Consider the following 24,735-nt stretch of genomic DNA (forward strand, 5'->3'; position numbering starts at 1 on the left):
ACACACACACACAAACTTCAGTGTTAAATTATCTTGTTTAGGGGAAAACATTAACAAAGAATATTCATACAGGGTTTTCCATATAACAACTCCATATGACTAATGTCCTATTTTCCAAGTCTACTAAAGCCTTTAGGGTTTGGAATGAAAATGTAGCGAGTAAATAATGACAGTAATTATTCATTTCCTCTGTAATGTCTTGATTTGTGACATTTCACTGACCCCCAGTAGAAGGACTTGATGGTTTTGTTACATCATAAAACCTGATGGTCTATTCAAGGTCTTCGAATCAGACGAAATGAAGCAAGCTTGTCCTGCGTCAGTCACTTGTATAACCAAGTTGTAAAAAGGTCTTGGCCATTAAAACAACCAACCCGTTTGGCCACAACTACAGGAAAGTTTTGAAACCACTAGTGTGGCGATAACCTCAGATGTTAAAGTGAGGTATAGAGTGGGAGGTCTGACGAAACCTGACGACAAAAGCAGTGATATGTAGTGATTCAGAGCAGCAGACATGTGAAGACTAGCGTTGTTTGATAGCTGTACTTGTCCAGGCCATCTTCCACCACCCACATAGGCCTCTTCCTGTTCACATTTCACAAAAGACCTGAGGGCGAGCGAGCAGACGGCTCTCAACTCCTCTAAACACCGCAGTCTGTACAGACATGTCACAGCACCGCCTCCTAGAGGTAAAACGCAGTTATCAATAATCATATTCTTTGAAAAAAATATCGCTAAATACTTATCATCAGTCATACATAGGTGAGCTGAGCGGAGAAATGCCTTATTTGGTGTGTAGCAATGGGTTGGTTGCATAGACTGGTTGGTTGAGATGAATTTCTGGTTAGAAAATGCTCAAGAATAACGTCACTTCCTCACAGCATTACAACTACACAAAAACCCCTCTAACCTATGTACAGTACCTTATTATTGTTTGTTTAACCACCCTTTATGTACAGCACTTTGGTCAACTAACTACTGTTGTTTTTAAATGGAGCTCTAGAAATAAACTAAACTTGAAACTATGTTATTTTTTTATGACAAAGCCAACTCTGTCAGCGTGTGGGTAGAAAGGAAAGCATCAGTCTGCTATTTTGGCTTGTCTTTTTCCTAGGACAATGCCTTTTACAGCAATGAAGCACAGAGCTCGACGTCAACATATTTAAAAATGTCCTTTAAAACACAAGTTGCAGGCAAAAGCTTTCAATTTCTGTCTACCCCTTTACTTGCATAATACATTCACACACCTCAAATACATTATGAACAACATATACTCTGTTTTACAATCTAATTATGTCATGGGCATATCAAGATACTGATGGCTCGTTTTGATGCAGATTGTGTGAATATATTTGTCAGAGGCAATGCTGGCACATTCTAGAAGCCTCTTTATCTTGGACCAGTTGTCAGGGAGATAAAACAAGTGCAGATATCGTTGAGATATCAACAGCTTATGCAATGGAAGATTAAAGACTACAAAAAGTTGGGTTAAATACCAAGGGAAGGCTATGGTTTACAGCAGTGTAATTTAACAACAGTCAGCCGTTATTGTGGTGGAACAACCACAGAAATGTGACAGAGATCTTCAGTCTGTGAAGCTGGACAGTCTTCAGCGAGTGAACCAGGAGAGTCTGCAGTCTGTAAAGCTGGAGGATTTGCGGTCTGTGAGCATGCAGAGTCTGTAGTATTTGAAGCTGGTGGATCTGCAGGCTGTGAAGCTGGACATTGTGAAGTCTGTGGAGCTGTAGAGTAGACAGGCTGTGGACTTTCTGTCTCCTGGTTGTCCTGCATGAGCTTTAATAGGCTTTTACCTCTCTCAAGTCTGCTTTTGTCCACCAGCCGGAAAGCCTCCATGAACTCATCAATGTCAATGCTGCCATCATTGTTTGTGTCGGTGCTTATAACCAGCTTGTTGATGACCTCGTCAGAGATCTCCATTTTCAGATAGGCACTGAGCAGTTTCAACGTCTGACGGAAATCCTCAAAAGTGATGAGCCCTGAGAGAAACGGAAAAACAGGCCATAGGAGTGTTCTTGATTAATGTCACTGTGTTATCTCAATGAACTGTACATAATTAAATGGGATATTGCAGTGTTAATCATAAATGATTTATCCGTGCATTTCTCCTTGAAATCTTTCAGAAGGACGGGACAAAAATCTATCCCTCCCTGTAACTAATGACAATTATTAAACAGTAACAATTCAATAAATTTCCAATAGACAAAAGGAAGTCCACCCTACATTTTTTCTCTTTCAACAAGCAAATATACACGTCACAATATCAAAGAAAAGACAATCGCAACGTTTGTTTCATGCTCACTTTAAAGACCTCCTCAACAAGACTTTTACCTAATTTGAGATTCATCTTCTCTGAGTTTGTCCTTTTGAACATATATTTTAAAATACGAGTCATTTGTTTTTAAGTAAACTTGCCTTGCCATGGGTTTTGGATCAGATTTTGAGATAACTGCAAGCTTTCAGTCGATTTTAGAGGGGTGGAATTTAAGTGGATTAAGCAATTAGGATAAGGAAAAGAGCAGAAAAGCATAAAAAAAAATGCATTGATGAATCATTCATTATAAAATCTAGAAATGCATTTACACCAGGGTTCTTCAAATCTTGCCCTGGATGGCCAATGCCCTGCAGTGTTTCACTCTAATCAAACAAACCTGAGCAAACTCATCAAGGTCTTCAGGATTCCTGGAAAGTCACAGCTAAGTGAGTTTGATTGAGTTTTGATCAGGGTTTGAGCTGAACTCAGGGTTGTGGCCCTCTAGGACTGGATTTGAGGATAATATATCAGGTGAATTTACATTTCATGACAACTTGAATCAGTTATCATTATTATTATTAGTAGTAGTAGTAGTATTACAACCTGCGTATATTTTTTCTTACCTGAATTATCTGTGTCCACTATTCTGAAAATGGTCTCCAGTGTGGAGCGATGTCTATACAGCGTCTCCAGCATCGTCTGCTCAATGTGCTGTAGTGACAACAGAGGATAGCAGTTTCTGCAATGTATTGGCATTTTACAATGCTAACGCCGCAGACAGTGATTGAGTGATCTCCTTTACCTCAGAACTGGGCTTTTTTAGGGCAAGATCACGGAACCAGCCGTGGTAGTCCAGCCTCCCATCGGTGGTGCTGGACACGAGCTGAGGATGAAGCACTCGCCAGGGCAGATCCAGGTGAAGAACTCGCTCGATTGCACTCGCCCACTCATTCAGACAGATCAGTCCTGTCAGGTCAAAGATCAGACAGGAATCTGCTCTTACGAGGCACTGACATTACTTTGTCATTTTAACAACTGCAAAACTTGCCACCAAGTTACCAGAAAACTTACCTGCTTGTTAAGTCATGAGGTCATAAGGATTACTGTTCCTGAGTCCAAGCCTTGACTCATTTCAGTTTAGAATAGCATCTCATCTCATACCTTGTTTATGAGCATTACTTACTCATATCACACATTTACATTAAACTAAACTTTACTAAAACTCACAGTGTACACTTATAGCTCACAGCATCTCAGGCACCAATATTTGAATGATTCATAAAAGATGAATCACTGTCTAGCCATCTGAGATATCAGTATGATGATAAAAGTTAGGATCATGAATTCTCAGTATTATTACAGCACACAGGGAGCGCTTATTAGCACTGTTTGTTTTTTATAGAGCGTTTGCATTCAGATAATGAATTCCATTTATATTCTTTAGCAATTCAGTAAAGTGCTGTCATCAAATCACAAGGTGGCAGTACTGCAGTACTGTATTAAAGTTAGTTGTGCGTACCTGTGTTCTCCTTATCAATCTCCTGAAAGGCACTGAGGAGATCTGACTTGTGCACAAACAGTTGCTCTCGTAGGACTTTGAGAGCTGTGTGCTCTGTGCGTTTTACACTGAAAGAAGAAATGAGCCAGAAACATGACAATGAAACTCCAACACTGTAACTTCAATAGTAACATTCATAACACAGCATCTGCTCTAGTTTTTCCAACAAATCACTACAAGTCACTACTGAACACTACATTTAGAATTGTGAATAAGAATCATTCCTCTAGTTCAGTGGTTCAAAACCAGGGGTCCGCAGCCCACTCAAGATGATTTAATTGATTCAAAACAAGCGTGACATTAATTGTAATGCTTGTTTTGAATAATTTTAAGTGATTAACAGCTAAGAAAAAAAAATGTCTTCAATTCATACAATTTAGTTTTTTATTTGAAGATCCAGAAATCCCATGATCTTAATGAAAAAAAAACTGCATACACAAGGGAGCCTAATTTAAAAAGTGTGATATATAGATTTAGAAAATCTTTAGCTTTATCCTTATCCAGTAAATCATGAAAAACTCAAAGTCTGAAGCTGAAGTTTGATTATTGTTCTGGACAATGAGGATCCTTGGAGTCAGAAAGATTGAAAAGGTTGAGAAGCACATATTTAGTCGTGTTGATTACTTTTGTGGAAAGCTCAGTCCTCGGGTCATACTGGTGGCCTGATACTGAACAAAGTAAGGCACGAGATCTGGACCCAGCCTGACAAAGGCTCCTCTGTTACTGCCAACCTCATAGTAGTTAGACGCTGAGAAAAGTGTCAGGACCTGAAAAAAATCCATGAAGGGACAACCATTATCAACCTAAACGAGTCAACCTGTCAAGAACATTTCTCCAAACATACAAAAAAATGTTTGGACATTTAAGCAAAACGATAAACGATATTGGCACAACTGAAACATATGTGGAAAATGATTTTATTATGATACAGCAAATTATTTTAGGGCTTTTTTTATATTATGATAAATTAAAATGATGATGTCCTCCTAAAAGAAAAGAAAAAATACAAAGGAGAACCCTTTATCTAATTAGTTTCACTAAAATGGAGATTTTTAAGAGAAGCATACTGTAAATGAGAACCTGTATTTCTTTAGTTATGAAAGGGCAACCTCCGATGAATAATTTTACTCTGAGCTCAGCAAGAGAATTACTACATTACTCACAGGACACAGTGTCCTAAAAACGCTCTAAATTAACATGAGCAGTCATAAGTACATGAAGGTAAATGTAAGACTGTGTGAAAAGCCTTTAGAGGAGCATGTTCATATAAATTCACGTATTGTGACATCTAAAAACTACTGCTTCAATTTTAGCCATCATTATTTCCTTCTCAAAAGTCTTTCTGAGACCCCAGATCACTGCGTTCCTGACCTTGCGATTGTGGCAAAACTCGTATCCGTCCTGTTTGCACTCGTGTGAGCGGATGATGAGCTGGAGGTTGTGCCTGTTCAGAAACCCCTCTGTGACATCAGGACCCCAATAACAGCCTCCTCCACGGACCTCATTGGGAATGCAACCATCATGAGACATGGGGTCACTCCACAGCAGGTCCAAAATCTGATGGCACACAAGAGACACCAAACCTTAGATGTTTCTTACAAATGACTTCATATCATTGGGCTGTTATATGTATTAACATAAATACAAAAAGAGAGCGTGAAACCATTTGCATTGCTTTTAAAATGAATGTCCCAAATAGATGTCAATTTTCCACACTAGTCTCATGTTGGCACATACAGCGCTGACATTTGTTTTGCGATTATACTTTCAGAGCCTTATACTTTCTGTGCATTTTTTTGTGGATTTTGATGCAATGTTTTTAATAAAAACCTTCCATACATTATTTGAAATACTCCTAATGCAGTTTGTGTTTATTTTATAAACCGAGGTATGAGTTGATATTAATGGTGCAAAACTACACATGTATTGCATTAGTAGCCTACAGTTGTTCTCAACTGGGGAGACGGAGTCCACTAGGGGGTCTCAGATTGTTAAAACATTAAAGGGTCAAATCAATTTGAGCGTGATTCAAACCCAGATGACTGAAACCACTTTTCATATGCCTTGGGAAAGCTAGTGTTTCTCCAACATAGTGATATGACACTCGTTGCCTTCTCTAGTGCAGTTCAACTAGGTCTCGTCCCATTCATCGATATTTGTGATATCACAAATCCCAGAAAATATACGCTGCAAACAAGTAATTCGTTGTACTTTTATGCTCAAACAAAAACATTAAAGACTAACTGAAATTGAAAAAGTGAAAAAGCATCATAGAACCCCTTTGGTCATGAGTCCAGACCCGGTGTTCCTCCCTCTCACCATCAGAGGGCGCCACTTCCCCATATCTCCAGACTCATTCACCTTAACACTACACACCTGGTTTACTCTGCACACCTGCATCCACTCACACACTTACACACACACACCTGGTGCCTATTGTCAATAAGTATATATTCTCCTCACTCCCACCACTCTGCCTGCCTGGATTAATTGTTATGGTGACTTGTTTCTCGAGTTCCATGTCTTGTGTTCAGAGGTGTATGTGTGTGATGGAGCTGTGCTGGTATCGTTCCCGTGATTTGTTTCTGTTTTGCCGTGTTGGCCTTTTTGTTCTAGTTAAAAGATTATTCCCTGCATTTGGACCCAGACCCTGTTCATTCCACGGCGCCGTCTCTACTGTGATGTGATACCTTTAAATTAAGTCTAAACTTACTAAAAGTGAACCAAAAATGGTTCTTCTATGTCTCTGCAAAAATTACTTAATAAATAAAAAATAAAAAAAAACTTTATTAACCAACCCTTGAACTTTTTCTAAACTTTATTTTAAAGAGTGTATGTCAAATTCAAAAACCTTGTATTAATATATATATATTTTTTAATCTGCATTCTGGAAGGATCACTGGGCCATTGAATATTGTTATGGATAATGGAGGTCGAAAAAGCTGACAGATTTAGTACTGCAAATCAGTCAAACCACAAACAGTATGTTCAATAGCACAAATGAAGCCCACCTGTTTCCACTCCTCATTGCTGGTGTCTGTAAACTCTGAGGATTCTGGTTCAGAATCAGATGACACAGCGGAGCTCAGAATGCGGTGAGACTTGCTGAAACTGGACAAGCTAAACTCTCCTTGTCTACGGCGAACCTCGAACTCCTCCTCAAGTGTCCGAGCCACGGCCCTTGAGAAGTCTTGAAGGGAGCGTCTTTGAAAACTTTCCCGAGCACCAAACGGTTTGGGAAAGGTCAGCGAGCCCCTTCTGTTCTTACAGATGATCATCTCGTCATAGCGCTCTGAATCTGCATATACATTAGTGCGTGATGGAGTCTTCTTCTTCGGAGGCCTCAGAGCAGACACATACTACAGAAAGACAACATTCATCAGTTAAAAAGTAAAAAGAATAGATGATGTTCATGCTTTAATGACATGCTAACCATTTGTTTGACTCACTCTGTGTCTGTCCACTCGAGCAATCAGAGCAAGATTGGTGGTATCTGAGATTCCTCCGTGGACTATCAACACCCGCTGGTCAATGACTGTCACTAAAGGCAACCAGCTGAAGATTTTCTGGAGCAACTTCAGGATGCGCTTCCCATGCAGCTTCAAGAAATTGTTTATATGAGTGATTTATGTTAACAATCTAAATCAAACAACTGTCACCATTATGTGAAGAGCTTAGAACAGAAACACTACAAAAGAACAGAGCATAACATATGACCGATTATGTTAATGAGTTATTAGCATATTATCCTTTCGGAGCACAGTTAGCTACTATCATGAACTATCATCATCGAATTAAAACCAAAACCATTAAAAATAATTACTTAAACATTAAATAAAATAAATTGATAATAAAAACATAATTGTACTAGTTTCCAAGTCAACAATACTCACTTTGTTTAGTTTCAGTAAAAGTACTAAAGTCACTAACATTAAAATCTCTTACTTAATATAAACTAAACAGACATATTTTAAAAATAAGACAAATTCACAACAAATTCCTAAATGTTTTACTTAAATTAAAAATAAAAAAATGAGAAAATATTAGAAAACAAAAAATCTAATTCAAACTAAAGCTGCAAGCAGCGATAAGAGGGCCCTTGCACCCGTACTCACCGCCACCTGTTGGCTTTAGAAAAATAGCAAACTGTGTGCAATATGCATTTAAAATGGAATATGTAGAAAGTCATTTTCATGTGCCTGCTGCCAGCTGGTGGCGCTATGACTATCAATGAATATTGGCATGTATATGTCTTTAGTCAGGGACTTGTGAAGTCTGGTGCAGATCAAACATGGCATGTTTGAGTAAAACATAACATGAGATGACATCCTGTTGCCAAAAGGTGGCACTATGAATATATCTGAACACTAGCCTTTAAATGTCTTCAGGCCAGGACTCATATCAAACAAGATAGTTAGGTCAGATTGGACATTTAATGTTTTAGTTATTGTAAAAAAAAAAAAAAAAAACTTTCTTGTTGTCAACATGTGGCACTGAAAATTATGACTGAATATTGGCATGAAGATGTTTTCAGACCAGGACTCTAAACAAACATATCTGACATTGTATGTTTAAGTTAGTGTAAAACAAGTAATTTGCTGTTATGAACAAGCGGCACTATGATTTTAATATTGACCTTTAGGTGTCTTCAGGCCAGGACTCTTATAAAATATGTGAAGTTTGGGGCAGATTGGAAATTTTATACATGAGTTACAACAACTTCCTATTTCTTTGTATTAATAGCATACTTTAGGAAATTATGTGGCGCTATAATTCTAACTGAATATGGGCATTGATGTGTTCAGGACTGAACTCCTCTCAAACATGTGAAGTTTTTGGCAGATCAGACACTGTTTGCCTGAGTTACAGCAACTTCCTGTTTCATGGTGAAACATTGAATTTTGTCAGGCCGCCAAGGACACGCCCTTGGACAAAAACTGAAGATCTTAATTTAGCATCGCAAAGGCCTTTTGATGGCACTCAGCAAATCTGAAGATGAACTGTTTAAAATTGTAGCAGAAGTTCGTCAAAGTACGAGGCATCATACAGGAAAATCAGAATAATGGACTTACTGTTGGGTTTCAGATTTTGTTCCAAAAGACTTTTTTGTAGGTATTGGTGTGTTACATGTCTACACAGAGTTTCGAACTGTACATGTACGAGAAACATTGCGTTGAAATTCTGTAAGTGTTGCTATCGAGCCATTTTGCCACAACTAATTCTAAAAACCCATATAAGATATCAATTTCCACCACCTCTGACACGCGTGCAAAGTTTTGTGAGCTTTTGAGCATGTTTAGGCCCTCAAAAATGTGAGAAGGAGAAGAAGAAGATACAATGCATAATTGTATCTCATGAATAATTTTATACAGCAGTGACAATACTTTTATAATACTGACTGTATCTATTCAATGTTACAGCTTTAGAAAGTATAATGCATTCAAACACGTTATACTAGACAAACAAACCTTTAAATATTATAAAGCATTTTCATTTTGGTTACAATTATTTATGAAAAGATATAATGCATACAACATACATTATGAATACCTTTATAATGCATTATAAAGGTTTTAAGTAAAGTGTTTCCCAATTTTCTTTTAGAATACAAGTTTAAATATAGAATCATTGCTGTATATTAAATTCCTTACTAATCAAACGTCAGTCCAAATTTTAATGGACAGCCACAGCTTATTTATTTTGTCAGTAATAATTTACCTCCATGTTGATATTTTGGATGAAAACCGGGAGGCTTGTGACTGTCTCATAGACTGCCAAGTAAGTAACACTGTCAAAGTCCAGAAAAGTATAAAAAACGTTGTCAGAATAATCCATCTGACATCAGTAGTTCAACCATAATGTTATAAAGCGTCGAGAATACTTTTTGTACACGAATAAAACAAAAACAACAAGTTTATTTAACAATTTCTTTGTCAACAATCTCCTCTGTCTCTCCATATCACCGTATGCTCTTCTATATCCGCCGCGCCACAAGGATTTGTTTTATTCGCGTACAAAAAGCATTCTCGTCGCTTCATAATGTTACGTTTGAACCACTGATGGCAGATGGATTATTCTGACAATGTCTTTCATACTTTTCTGGACCTTGACAGTGTAACTTACTTGGCAGTCTATGAGACAGTCACAAGCCTCCCGGTTTTCATCCAAAATATCTTAAATTGTGTTTGGAAGATGAACAAAGCTTTTATGGGTTGGGAACGACATGGGAGTAAGTGATTAATGACAAAATTTTCATTTTAGGGTGGAGTCTCCCTTTAAAAAATAATATTAATATATTATCTTTCCAATGTTAAAAACGAATATATCCATATATTCATTTTCCTTCTCAGGTGTCATATATTCAGTCAAAGGTTTGTTAATATACCATCTAGATAGTAAACAGCCACCAGAAACCAAGTAGGTACAGCAAGTCTTGAAGCGTGCTTGTTGTAATCCTCTTACTGAAGACTGGCCCACATTCTGTGAAAATAACTGCAGGAGACCTGACCAGAGATTCCCCTTTTAAACTGTAAGTCTGAGCAGGCCACTTGCTGTTAATGTGTGCTGTTCTTGGAAAGACAGTGTCAGGATATCCCTCACTGTTTCATGATGGAGATAAACAGCTAACACCATATGGTAAACAAACTCTTAGGAACAGGAAGCTGAGAAATAACAGCGCACAGACATTAAATGTAGGCCTAAACAATGACCTACCTTGTATTTGTTCAGTACTTCTTTGGTAAAGCCATACCTTTGAAGAGAAAATGACATGTTTTCACAAAAACAAAAATCCAAAGTGCCATAAGATTATTCTTGTAGAAAAGATAAAAAATACTATTTTATTTTAAGTAAATGGCACTGAGAGATTCAGATGAAAACACAGTCTGTATTCTTATAGTTCTGAAGTTTTTAGTAAAAGTGTAAATTATCGCATTATAAATTAGTACACTGCCTCATCTAGAGCAGTGGTTCTCAGCCTTTCTGACTCCTAGGACCTCCTCCTATTGGACTATTGAAGTAATGAATAGGATATTGAAGGCCATCCTTTCTGTACCTCTGGTACTTTGGTTGTACACTGTACAAAAAGTTTTTGAAGTTGTAAATAAGGTAAATAAAGATTACTGGAGTATGTTATATATTAAAATACTGTTACAATGTGTTATTTGCAGTTTCTTTGCAATTTACTGTTAAATTTATTAGCAATTTATAAAAATTGTTTCTACACCAAATTGTTTTTTTCATTGTAATAATAAACAAAAAAATCTCAGTTTAATGTTGCACATTATTAAAAAACCATAACTTTTATTGAGACCACTCTGGAAATTAGCTTAAAGGGATAAAAAAAAAAAAAAAAAATAAATAAAATTCTGTCATTAATTACTCACCCTCACATCAATCCAAACCAGTAAGACCTTCATTCATCTTCTGAACATTAATTAAGATCTTTTGGATGAAATCTGAGAGCTTTCTGACCCTGCATCGACAGCAGTGTAACTGAAATGTTCCCAGGCCCAGAAACATGTTAAGGACATCAATAAAACAGTCCATGTAACATCAGCGATTCGAACTTAATTTTATGAGGCTGCGAGAATACTTTTTGTGTGCAAAGAAACAAAAATAATAACTTTATACAACAATTCTTCTCCAAATCATGTCTTCCGTCACCAAGAGAACATGTAAACAATGCATGCTTCTGACATAGAACCAACATTCTTTACATTCAGAGGAAAGCATGCAAACGCATCATGGTACTCTCCATAATGGTGCCCTAGGTTGATGTGAACGAGAAGAACTGTTGAATAAAGTCGTAATTTTTGTTTTCTTTGCACACAAGAAGTATTCTTGTAGCTTCCAAAAACTGCGGTTGAACCACTGATGTCACATGGACTGTTTTACCAAAGTCCTTACCATGTTTCTGAGCCTGGGAACATTTTAGTTATTTTTCTGTCTATGTAGCATCAGAAAGCTCTCAGATCTCATCAAAAATATCTTAATTTGTGTTCCAAAGATGAACGAAGGTCTTACGGACTTGGAACGACATGAAGGTGAGTAATTAATGACAGAATTTCATTTTTGGGTGAACTATCCCTTTAAACCCCCTTGTGGTTAAGGAGCACTGCCACAGACAGCCTTATTTAAGTGCCATATTACTATTCAGTAATTCAGAATCGATTTGTAATTTTCAAGAGTGTCTATAAAACATGCATTGTGTGAAACGAGTGAAAGAGTTAGAAAAAATTATGATAAATGGATTTCCAGTGATATTGTTGTCTATCGTTGATTGCAAAGATAATATTTAAACTGAACTGAGCTGGATGATGACATAACTGACTTCAATGATGTACTGCCTTTAACTGAACATTGAGTGTTTACTATTGTCCTTCTGCATTACTGACACACTATTTTCCTATTTAATACTGTAAAGCTGCATTGACACAATCTGCATTATTAAAAGTGCTATATAAATAAAAGTGACTTTAATAGTGTGTGTTAGTAAATTAATTTCCATTACCTCAAATTAATTATGTGATCTTCATGGTTTCCACGATTAAGATAAACATCTCCAGGAAACACAAGCAGAAAAGCAAACAATATGAGCAGAATCTCTATGGAGTCTTTGCCTCGGTCCACATAGTCTCCATTGAAAACATAAGGTTTCTCCAACGACGGCATTCCATTCTGGCAAAATAGATAGAGCCCAAATCCATAGGAATAGATATACTTAAAGAGATGCTTTATCAGGCGAAGACAATCTTGTAGCAGAGTGTAAAATACATACCTTGTAAAATATTAGTAGCAAGTCTTCTAATTGTCCATGTAAATCACCTGTAATAAAGTTCATAAATGTATTTAGAAGTGGCATCACACAGTTTTATAATAAAAAAAAAAACTTGAAATGTGTCAGCCACTCTCACCACAAATGGTTATTTCTTTGCTATGGCATGTAGAGACTCGGTTGATATTTGGCAACACTTTGAGCAACTTCCATGTTTCCAGAAGAAGCTGAAGAACGTAACGAGAGTGAAGCTGCTGCTTGGAGAAATCAGAAGTGTGCACGGTTGTAGACACTGAGCGTTATCTGACTATCATGAAACATATTTAATGCATACTCATGGAGAACCTACTTGTTTCTTTTTAAAGGCCTCTACAAGATCAGCAGCCTGATCCATATCTAAAGGAAAGGTTAGACGTGGACCGGAGTAGATGTCTGGCACATCGATATTGGTGTAGCTGAAGTATCGCTCCCACTCTGCATCTCTGCAAACCTCGTTTTCTCTGAAGATATGGGAGATCAGATTTCCTACATGGTAGAACATTAGTTTAGCATGAATACATTTCAGGGGGAAACTATAAATATGTGTTTATATACAACAGCTTCTTTTACGTTCACTGCTTGGTGGAGTGAAGTTATCCATCAGGTAACCAAGAAAATTGTATAACTGTGTGAGAAAGTGAGAAAAGAAATGTCACATAGTTGTTCGCAGTTTTCAGAGGTAAATTAAGTAGACTATCAATTCATTCACTCACTCACTCATTCAATCATTTGTAAAAAAAATTGTATCACTTTGAAACCTGCTAGTTTGCAAGGTTTGGATAGATTTACTTTTTTTTTTTGATACACGGAAGTACTCTATTTAAATGTGTGTGACTTTCTTTTCATTGGGAGCTACAAAAGACTGTCAATGTGCAGTAAACGAAGTGCGCTACAAACCAGTGTGTTTATGATAATGATAATGGGTTAAAATAATATGAGAAAGAGAAAAACTGTTTGTAATATTAAGCAGCAAAACTGACTGTTTTTGTACAGGTGTAATAACTGGAAGCATGATACCAGAAGCCGTGCACATTCAAGTTACAAATGGCTGTGCCCGCTCTTAGTGTGGAGAATGGATGTCTTACTTTGATCTGGTCTTGTAGATCTGCGTACTCCATGGACTGGAAGATGTTCCAGGTGTATCTGCGTCTCACTTCCATGCGAGCCGCATACTGTCGGTACCAGCGCTGGATCAGCACCGCAGCCTTCATTGCTTTCAAGAGAACATGACTGAGGTCAGAAATAAATGGGCTATAATTAAACAGATTTGCTATAAATGCAGTAGTTTTCATGTCTTGCTTCTAGAATTACACCAAATTAAGCATAAGTTGAGAGACAATTTTTTTCTACACTGAAAAATGAAAATTGGGTGTAGGATTAGTTTGTATCATTTTTACTAGTAACATTAAATTTCAAATAATTACAAAGGACCAGCTGTTAATCCATTGAAATAAACGTGGAAATTAAGTAAATCATTAAAAAGACTTATAGTAGCTAGGCTCCTTTCTTGTAGAACATCGTTTCTTTTATAAGCTACAACATAAGAAAAGTAATTTTTTATAGTGTAGGCCTATTGAAAGTCTTATAACTCTGTGTATAGTAGCCTGTGTAATACCCAACAATAATCAACAGACATCATAGTGTTTATAAAGATGATTTTTTCTTACTTATGGCTGCTGCAGACAGGCATGGAAAAGAAGAGAATGTTGAGAATGTAAATGAGTTACTTATATTTTGACACTAAACACAAAATAAACTACTGTGTGCTAATTCAAAAGCTGCGAGAGATAAGGTTTTACACAAGCTTTGCTGGACTGGTAAAAACTCACCTGGGATGACATTTCCATCTGTTTTAAGAAGAGAATTAATTGGTCTTGAAATAAACATAACTCAATAGTACAGTATATATCATTCTTTCAATGACACTAACCAATCATAATATGGTTACTAAAAAATGTTTTACCTTTATCAAATTTTCTATTGAATTCACTGGTTTTTGTGACACCACACCCCATGACTTCTCCTGAAGGTAGAAAATATGAAAGTCAGTATAACAAGCACTTGTATGAAACAATAATTTGTATTTTTATATATTCATTAATTCATTTGATACAAATCACATTACAAAATAATGTGGATTGAACTTGTTAAATGGTTAAGAAACCATTGTAAAAAAAAAAATTAATAAATAAAAAAAACAACCACAAACACTTAATTCAGTAATACACAATTTACACACAATACATTATTCAAATTATTAATTTTAACATTTAGACTAACAGACATACTCTAGTAAATCGTATTATTGTACTGTACAATATTTTCAGGCTTTTGACAACAGGCTACTCTAAATGTCATGTTGTTGCACACGTTAATGAGATCTAGAGAGCGAGTTAATCTGGGTTCATTGCTCTTTTACTCTGGCGTCAATCCTCCTTTTAGAGCAGACGACGTCAACACACACCTGTGCCTCTGGGAAAGCCCACAAGCTTCAAACCCTCAATGATGGCCCTGCTTCACTATAAACCAGCTTCTGTTATTCATTAAAATAGTTTATATTTGAGTATCTATATTACAATTTTTCTCACAGAAAAACACAAGAGGAAATAATGAATAACTGGGGATTATGGATTTATAAACTTTGGTCTAAGGGAGGTTATTCATTAGTTCCCCAGACATCACAATAATTTAGTGTAGTGTAACAGAGATTAACCCTCTTAAGAGAGCTGTTGATAAAAGCTCATGCGCCGTGCACTTTGAATCTTGTTCACAGTATGAATGAAAGACTGCTACTATGAAAAATATTCTATGAATTCTACAAATAATAAGACATGAGTTTTTCTTTTACGTATTTTAACCTATACTAAATCCTGCCTATTTAAAAGAAATGGTTTAAGATTTCACACCATTCATTTAGTTTTGTATTTGGTAGCTTTTCTATGTATTTCTTTGAATTTAATGATAATATGAAGGCTGTGTATGTAAATGATGTCAGCAAAACAGTGTCCGTAAAACTCCAAGCCATGAAAGGTTGTAGCCAGAGATGATTAATAGGTAAAACTCACCTGGTGAGTTTCTCTTTAAATCAAGGAAATCCCTGGAGCTTTATTTCCACAACATGTCACCCAAAGGAATGTATCCGCCTTCTGTACCCCATCAGTGCTTGACATCAATGCGAAGAGTAGAAATGCAAAAAAATCAGCTTGTAAGGACACAATGAAAGTATAGTCACATGCTTTCCCATGTCCCCCGAGAAACCTTCAATGTCCTGAGCAAAAATCCACTATTTTCTTTCAAAAATAAGAGAAGACCTTGTGTGAAACTCCCGCAGCCTTCAGTAGGTATGTTTGTTTGTCTGCGTCTTAACAGTCTTCATCTGTGTAGCTGAATTAAGTGAACAAGCCCTGAAGGGATTAAGGGTAATAGCTTGATGCGACTGGACTTTTGTAAATGGCACTTTCATCGAGCGCAGCGTTAGTTCAGTCAGGCCACGGAGGCAAGGCTGTGAACAGCTGATACGGTCAGCTGTCAAATCGGTCGGTCAGCTGGGACATTACTGTGCACCTTCTGGCTGCACTTCTTTGTTTCAGATCACTAAGGCTTCCAAAATCTTAGCTGGTATGGACCTCACTGCTGAGAGACACCCATCTTCATAACCAGGCTACAGGATAGACGTACCACTGCCACATCGACATGATTATTACTGTTTTCTTTAAAGACTTTATTAAAAGTCTTAATTGTTACGTATTTCTACATTCATGGTTCCGGGAGGTTAATGTTAAAGGATGCTAATGCTAAAGGAAGTAGGTTGTTGCTGTGTGAAGTATATGTAATTAATCCAAAATAATGCAAGACATAAATCATTTGAGGTGACAGTATTTCTAGTTGTGATTTTGACATGTGCACAAGATCCAGAAAGCCTTCGCTGATTACAATTAACAATTATTTTACTATTGTATTCAGCTTAATTGTGTATTACACATAGAAGAGAGAGAGTCCATCTTATTTTTTAATGTATAAATGTACATCTTCATGAATGTTCAGTAATGCATGCAGTATAATAAAGGTGCTCCATTATAAATTCACTGTAAACAACAATTTCTTGGGGCTTGCTTTAATATATTACAGAAGTATACATTTGTGTGTTGACAAAATAGAGCAAAACCCTTAAACTAAAATATTATTCTTATTAATTTTAAGTCACTTAATATTAACTTCTTATTTGTTAAACAGTTATTAAAATCAGTTATACATTTGCAGTCGTGCTGATATTGGTAATTTTTTTTAACGATTCTTTCCAAATACAGCTATTCAAGTCATCAACTAAAAAAATCAAGTATTTTCCCTATTGGAATAGGATATACAGTAGGCTTTTTATCTTGCAGCCCTACTTTTTAGATATTAAAATACAACTCATTTCCATTGTGAAAAGCAGAAGAGAAGCAGAAGTTGATGAGTAGATCAGAACTAAGCTGTGTGGAAATTATGGCTGAGCTGGTAAAGGGAACGAGTTATTCCATCACATGCAGATCTGTAAACAGAAATAGACAATTAACTTTATTTAAAGAAAAATAATATCTGAAAACATGTCAGTATTAAAACAGAACAGACACTGTTACAACACAAATGATTGTAAGAAACAGAAGTTTCTAAAGCATAGAAAAGCAACCAATTCATGTGATGATCCTTGTAAAATCTGACAGACTAATGTCATTAGAGCTTTGCAAAATGTCAAATCAGAAAAGCCATAGCACCCTCTTACATTATGAAAGAAATGTTGTTTTATATTACCAAACCAGCCAACTGGACATCATGAAAGCATACCACATAACATGATAGCATATGTTTAATGAAAATCTGTTTTCAAAATCATGTAGTGTTATGGTTTGTTCTTACATCTCTGACAACTGTTTTGTACTTCTCAGGAGTGGCAGCACTCATGATGGTTGTATAAACAGTGATCCTGGAAGGAATGTCATATGATCATACTCACATTAAAAAGCTTTATAACATAATGTGATCTAAAGACACTTATACAGTGGGGAGATCCCCTTCACTAATATAGGTACCTTTGTTAAATATCAGCAAAGGCGGCAGTGAAAATAATTCTGCATTGTTTATCCTTTTGATCTTTCATTCAAAAAGTTCACAAGGAGTGAAACCCAAGATTAAAATGCAGAACAAGGTTGTTGAGCTTGACAAAATAGAAAGTGACTGTAAAAAAGAGCTAAAGCATTGAGTTTCCAATCAACTAAAGATGTTACAAATCTGCCTGGAAGAGGACATGTGTCTTTATCGTCCTAATACATGGTGAGGAGGAGAGCTTGAGTGGTCAAAGACTCTCCAAGCTGGAGATTTGTAGGAAACAGTTGAGTCTTATGGTCAGAAAGACTTGTTTGTGAGGGTTCTCCTCACTCATCCGAAAACCAACTCCAAATTTAGTTTGTTAGATATGAATTCAAATGGCACTGGCTTCTATGGTCAAGTGAAACTTAAAAAAAAAAAAAAAACACCAGGTAAGTACCAACAGGGATAAAAAGTATCCCACGCCCACAGTAAAAATACTGCTGGATATTTAATGGTGTGGGCCTGTTTTTTTCTGCCAGAGGATCTTCCATCAGGGCAATTATCCAAAACAAATCAAAATCAACACAAAAATGCTCAGTTGCACAAAATGGAGCTTTGGCATGGCCTCTGATCTGAACCCTATAGAACATGAGTGGGGTGAACTGAAGAAAAGCATATTTCACATTTTTGAGGGCATTTTGGTGGCAAAGCTTCTCTTTCTTCTCTGTATTTCTGCTCTATTCTAGCTTGTTTCCAAAATAGCTTTCTTGTAAATCTGCAATAAAGCATTATTAAAAATGTTGCTTTTGTCCCTTTATGGAGATTGTTTTGGAAAAAAGTGTCTGCTAAATGAAAGTCATCGTCATCATATGGTTACAAAGAACCCACCAGTACCACTTGACAATATATCAACCTTGACAAACAATAGTAAGTTGGTATATCTAGGTGATTTGAGAATCAGTGTTGAGTTGTTGACCAGACATGAAACAGGGTGAGAGTTCAACAAAGATCAATGCTTGGACTGTTCTAATTTACAGCTGAGTGGCTTGAACAATAAGTGTCTGTGAAGCTGTACGTGTGAATAGGCCAGAGCTTCACATGACTGGTTTCTGCAGACTCTCCAGGAAATTCTGCATTGCATTATTCGATTTTAAAATTATAACCTCCATGAGGAGGAAGTGTGCTTATGTTTGTGTTACTGGTTACCACATATGAGATATGAGCACTCTACATGAGGCAATTACACAATCATAAAATATCATGTGATAGGTGAAATGTTGCATTACTTGTCACCTTACCTATTACATACTGGATCTATGGATAAAACCTGTAACAATGAAAAACAAAATGATCATGCAATTAACACATAAATCAATAAATTCTGTTATAGGATAGCATGCTTTCAAAAACACAAGTGAAGTCTCATTAAAGTTTCATCTTTTTTTAATGTCTAAGTCCAGAAATTACTATAATAATAACAAACAAGGACACATTTTGTAGTACATTAACAATGTAGGACAGAAATAAATGGCAAAACCTATGACAATAATAGGCAGACAAAATGGATTTATACATTTACCTGATAAAGAGAATCCATACTAATATGGTTTTGACCAGTGGCATTCAGTGCTTTCATGGCCACATCTCTGAAAAAAGACTAGGAAATGTGAAAAGCAATCCCTAAATTGTCCAATAATCACACATTTGTGCTTTCATGTTACAGATAAAACTGTATTTTCTGCTTGCCTTCGGTCGTCTCGTTTTGGGGCAGGTAGCCAGTGGTCATAATTGGTTTCGACTCTATACCAGCTATATTAAGCAACAGTAAAATCAGAGGCTTAGTAATGTATAAACCATTAGGAAAACACTAGTATTATATGAATGAGATGCCAGCGGTGCACTGGCATCACTTCATGTCTTACATTTTAATTTATGTAATTAAAAATTGATGGTTGGTACTTACTTTTCAAGAAGTGGATCAAGAGGCCAGATGTCAGCTGGTCCGCTCCGGTCTCTGGTTATGACTACACCCTCACGAGCATGAACACCACCCAAAATGTAATAAACATCTGTAATGATCGGCACCTTGGCCAGTCTAAACACTGCATCCTGGAAATCCACAGCTTCTTCAAGAGTCTTAAGAAATCCAAAATATACAGATTTCTTCCATGCAAAAGCCATCTCTTAACAGTCCAAGAGACTTTTTTGCATCAGTAAGTAAATCTATTTTGAAATTCTGAATTATATTTTGAATTTGATATATATTTTGTTTCTCTCACCTCTCGCACTAGCCAGCTAACTGGAGAACTTTTTAATAAAACTGCTGAAATTACATTCTCCCACCAATATCCCTTTCCTGTAGAAATACAGATGTAAATTAAAACCCCACAAAATTCACCACACCATATCTTCCAAAAAAATCAACCTACTGCGTTCATTGCCAGACACTGTAAACTTGTTGGGGCTTTGTCCTGTCCACAGCCCAACATAACCAGCAAAAGTGGTTCCTCTGTATGCCACCTGGAGAGAAATGACTTTGCAGATTGAAGAGTATAATATAATATAATGATGTAAACAATGTAATATATCATTTAATAATACCTTTCCATTTTTAATAAACATTACATCTACAGTAAGATTTCTGAGCACATCGTGGGGATAATCCAGGTTTCTGCCATGGTATATATTGCCCTTTGTATCTTGAGTTACAATACTGGTGCAAAAGCTATAAAACAAAAAGCAAAGCAGCCACTGTGTATGTTGAAAAAAGTTGACGACTAAAACACTTAAAAAAGCTACTGTGCCAAAAAAAGTGTAGTACATACGCAGATACTTCATAGGCAAAGTTCAACAGCACAATATCTGCAATGTCAGTGCCATAGAAGGATGCAATGCCCTGTATTTCTCCAGCGTACGGCTGTGGGATGTATTTCTCCAGAGCCTTCACTATAGGTTTAACTGCATCATGAACCCATTCGGGAACAGTTGAGCTGCAAAAGAGAGTTTGTAAGACATAAATGTGGATCTAGGGTGATGACAAACAAATTGTACAAAGTTAAAAGACATATAGTAGAATTTAAGTATAGGGACTAATTCCCACTATATTAACTAGGTGCTTATTGGAATGCCTTTTATTTCCATAGTGGCTGTTTATTATTACTAATAAAGCACATATTATTCTACATCCCTAATCCTTCCCAATATCTAAACTAAATAACTACCTTACTAACTATTACTACAAACCCAATTCCACAAAAGTTGGGACACTGTACAAATTGTGAATTAAAACCAATTGCAATGATGTGTAAGTTTCAAATTTCAATATTTTATTCAGAATAAAACATTGATGACTTATCAAATGTTTAAACTGAGAAAATTTATAATTTTAAGGGGAAAATAAGTTGATTTTATATTTCATGGCATCAACACATCTCAAAAAAGTTGGGACAAGGCCATGTTTACCTCTGTGTGGCATCCCCTCTTCTTTTTATAACACTGCAAAAGTCTGGGGACTGAGGAGACAAGTTGTTCAAGTTTAGGAATAGGAATGTTGTCCCATTCTTGTCTAATACAGGCTTCTTCAACTGTAGGTCCTCCAGCTGTTTAACTTTTCAGGCCTCTTATTGCTATTGCTACCTGTCCCAACTTTTTTGCAATGTGTAGCTCTCATGAAATAAAAAATGAGCCAATATTGGGCATGACATTTAAAAATGTCTAACTTTCTACATTTGATATGTTATCTATATTATATTGTGAGTAAATCATAAGTTTATGAAATTTGTAAATTATTCCATTCCTTTTTTACTCACAATTTGTACAGTGTCCCAACTTTTTTGGAATCGGGTTCCTAACAAATTAGAAGTTTATTCAGGCGAGAAATGGACTTTAAAATAACGAGTGACCGGATATTTTATAAAAATTAAAAAGAGGGGAATGTCAGCAGCGCTTTATTTTCATCACTTAAATTGGTCAGCTAGGTAAAATGATCTCATGGTTAACCTGGTTCTGGTCAAGATTGCAAGAATGCAAACTAAATTAACACGTTCTCGTAACGTGCGTGCGTTTATCAGACAGTCTGATACTTACTCGATGACTTCAGCTGCGGCTTTTCTCAAGAAATCAATGTCATAGAGCTTCTTCAGAGGAGCCCATCGCTGAAAGGCAGGCACGTCCAGACTGATGTTTACCACTGGAGGAGAGAAATCAGCTGTCGATACGCAGAAAACTGTCACTCCGAAGAACAGACAAATCTCTAGCTTCATGGTGAATACTCAACACTGCTGTCCTGGTGGTGACTTCTGAACATGGGAAACCAAAGACTCCACACTCTGTCCAACTTCTGTATTTGAAAACGGAATTGAAAGTGATTGTTGTGACACACTAACATATTAGCCAGAAGAGGGGGTTGGCGTTTATAGGTGGTGCCTAACTAAAACTAAAGTCCCTTTTTGTTTTATTGTCGTGTGGAATCAATAAAAGTTCTTTACGCGTAAAGGTTTGCTGTTAATAAAGGTTCTGTTAATCATGATTAATTTTTGAAAGTATAAATGTAGTTTCGATTAATCTAGCCATTCTGAGGCGAAACTCTGACGCTTCTCGGGTAGCCGCTAGGTGGCGCTGCGGTAGCGCGGCCGCGACTTTGGAGTGAACATTCCAAATTTACACAGAAACGGACTAACAACGAAAGAGAAGTCAAGATGGAATAAAACAACGCAATGTTGGGCAATCCACTGCAAAAATCATCAGTGTGACAGTTAAAATCCTGCATTTTATCGTTTGCAACTGCTATTTTAGTCTAACTTATTTATTTTATTATTTTAGGAACTGAGGGTCCAAGCCATATAATGATTTATATGGATATAATGCAACTTTATACATTTACAATTACTTACTGTATTATTATCAACTATTAGCCTACTCCATTAGGTCTAAAATATATATTGTACGTTTTAATCCCCTGGAACACACTACAAACATGATGATCTAGATTTGAACATGAGGCAATGCTGTGTCTCTGTCAAAATTAAATAAACAATTTTGGAGAAAGTGGCTGTACGTGTGTGTCTTTGTGTAACGGACATTCATACAAATACTGTAAAAACAGTTTACTGTCAAGCTGTTATATTCCTGTTATATATTTAGTCCAACATTCATAATTTTTCTTTCATTAATTTAATTTAATATGCTGGTATTAATTCAGTGTTTATAATGTGAACACCTGAACTTAAAATATTTTTAACCGAAACTGACATGGTTTCTAGAGAGCAAAAGCTTTTGTGAAAAAGCGAAGTTTTTAAAATAAAGTTTGTAAAATAAACTGTTAAAAGGACTTGATGATCACTAGTCTAGTAAATGTAGCTACATTATGTTGTCATCGTTCAGGCTGTGTTTCAGTTTAATGTATAGTTTTTAATCAAAGCAGCTGATCTGGCGGAATCGCAGGGCTGAGTTCTTTGGTCAGTACAGTACAGTTTCCTTTCATAGTTCACTTCGATGCTGTGGTGACGTCACCATATGGGAACACCTTTCGGTATGAGGAATGTCTGAAGCCCTAAACCAACCCTCCAATTTAATTGGCCAAATAGCGGCACAGAGACCTGAACAATTTACCTCAGTGCACACATATGGACATTGGGAATTATATTGTTTACAATGTAAGTCACTTTGCATTCACGCTGTTAATGGCTTTAATCTAACCCTGACATTTACATCTCGCAATCACACATTTAACTACCCTAGCTAACCCAGAACTGGTTTGTCCAAAAAAAAAAACTGGTACAGTATGTGTCATTGGGTTAAAATCAAATTATAACTAAACATACACAGCTTTAGCCTACATCAAAACATGTTGGAAACGTTCGTATACACTGAACATCTCGTTACAATAGTGTTCAGTCGCAGTTAATTACTTTGTCATTTTGGTCATTCTAAATGCAATGTAATTACAATACGCTAAAACGCATGTGAATAAACTTACTTTGGCCAGTACAACACTAATAATTCCTTACATTTATATAGCGCTTTTCTAGACACTCAAAGCGCATACATAGTCAGGGGGTATCTCCTCATCCACCACCAGTGTGCAGCATCCACCTGGATGATGCGACGGCAGCCATAGTGCGCCAGAACGCCCACCACACACCAGCTTACTGATGGAGAGAAGACAGAGTGATGAAGCCAATCAGCAGATATGGGGATTGTTAGGAGGCCCTGATGGTCGGAGGCCAATGGACAAATTTAGCCAGGATGCCGAGGTCACAACTCTACTCTTTTCGAAAGACATCCTGGGATTTTTAATGATCACAGAGAGTCAGGACCTCGGTTTAACGTCTCATCCGAAGGACGGTGCTTGTTGACAGTATAGTGTCCCCATCACTACACTGGGGCGCTAGGACCCACACAGACCACAGGGTGAGCACCCCCTGCTGGCCTCACTAGCACCTCTTCCAGCAGCAACCTAGTTTTCTCAGGAGGTCTCCCATCCAGGTACTGACCATAGACAGTAAAAGAAATGGACACAGCGACCCCATTGGAACTCAATTGAGACAAGTGAAGCCCATTTTTAGCGTTTTTTAGCACTTCCGTTTCTGACGCGCAGATTCAAACGAAGCTTGACGACGTCAGCAAACTGTCTGACAGATGTAAATCTTCTAAGTGGCTGCGTGCAAACTGCCATCGTTAATCTTGCAGAGACGGCGAGCTTGAGCGGGGAGTTCTTTGCCGTGAGTGAGCAGGAGTAAGTATTCTGATTAATTATTTTGTATAGTATTTTAAAATGTAACGCCAGTACGCCATATTAAGTTAATTGCCTGCGAGCTTCTCCTCCTGTCTGTATGGTAATGCGACAGAGAGACGAGTGGTTATGACGCAATCGTTAGCCTATTTTTTACAAAAACTGTTTTTACGGGGCCATAATGTAACATAGAAGGTAATGAAGCCCTTTATACATTGTCGTGTATCTTTAGATATAAATAATGGACAAACGGAGTCTTAAAACGCCTCAGATGTAAAGTTATTCACTGT

General features: G+C 36.8%; 2 protein-coding genes across 2 annotated transcripts; both read right to left on the minus strand.

Moving 5' to 3' along the window:
* Window positions 1–1,074: 1,074 nt before the first annotated feature.
* ppef2a (protein phosphatase with EF-hand domain 2a) lies at window positions 1,075–16,155 on the minus strand. Its single transcript, XM_026212168.1, has 19 exons — window positions 15,711–16,155; window positions 14,609–14,668; window positions 14,475–14,492; window positions 14,313–14,321; window positions 13,731–13,858; window positions 13,216–13,270; window positions 12,956–13,131; window positions 12,746–12,860; window positions 12,610–12,656; window positions 12,343–12,509; window positions 10,545–10,581; window positions 7,280–7,429; window positions 6,842–7,189; window positions 5,202–5,387; window positions 4,455–4,597; window positions 3,792–3,898; window positions 3,075–3,238; window positions 2,896–2,983; window positions 1,075–1,997 (listed from the first exon to the last, which is right to left on the minus strand). The coding sequence occupies exons 2-19, from the start codon at window positions 14,658–14,660 to the stop codon at window positions 1,546–1,548; spliced, it is 2,442 nt and encodes an 813-aa protein (XP_026067953.1). The 5' UTR covers window positions 14,661–14,668; window positions 15,711–16,155; the 3' UTR covers window positions 1,075–1,545.
* Window positions 16,156–16,641: 486 nt separating this feature from the next.
* Window positions 16,642–22,098, minus strand: LOC113049647 (N-acylethanolamine-hydrolyzing acid amidase-like). Its single transcript, XM_026212170.1, has 11 exons — window positions 21,799–22,098; window positions 20,538–20,702; window positions 20,314–20,437; window positions 20,142–20,232; window positions 19,992–20,068; window positions 19,676–19,848; window positions 19,459–19,521; window positions 19,292–19,358; window positions 19,011–19,039; window positions 17,542–17,608; window positions 16,642–17,176 (listed from the first exon to the last, which is right to left on the minus strand). Exons 1-11 carry the CDS (start codon window positions 21,972–21,974, stop codon window positions 17,165–17,167), a joined length of 1,044 nt encoding a protein of 347 aa, XP_026067955.1. The 5' UTR covers window positions 21,975–22,098; the 3' UTR covers window positions 16,642–17,164.
* Between the last annotated feature and the right edge of the window lie 2,637 nt (window positions 22,099–24,735).

The sequence above is a fragment of the Carassius auratus genome, chromosome 30, assembly GCF_003368295.1.
Source record: "Carassius auratus strain Wakin chromosome 30, ASM336829v1, whole genome shotgun sequence".
NCBI classification, from domain to species: Eukaryota; Metazoa; Chordata; class Actinopteri; order Cypriniformes; family Cyprinidae; genus Carassius; species Carassius auratus.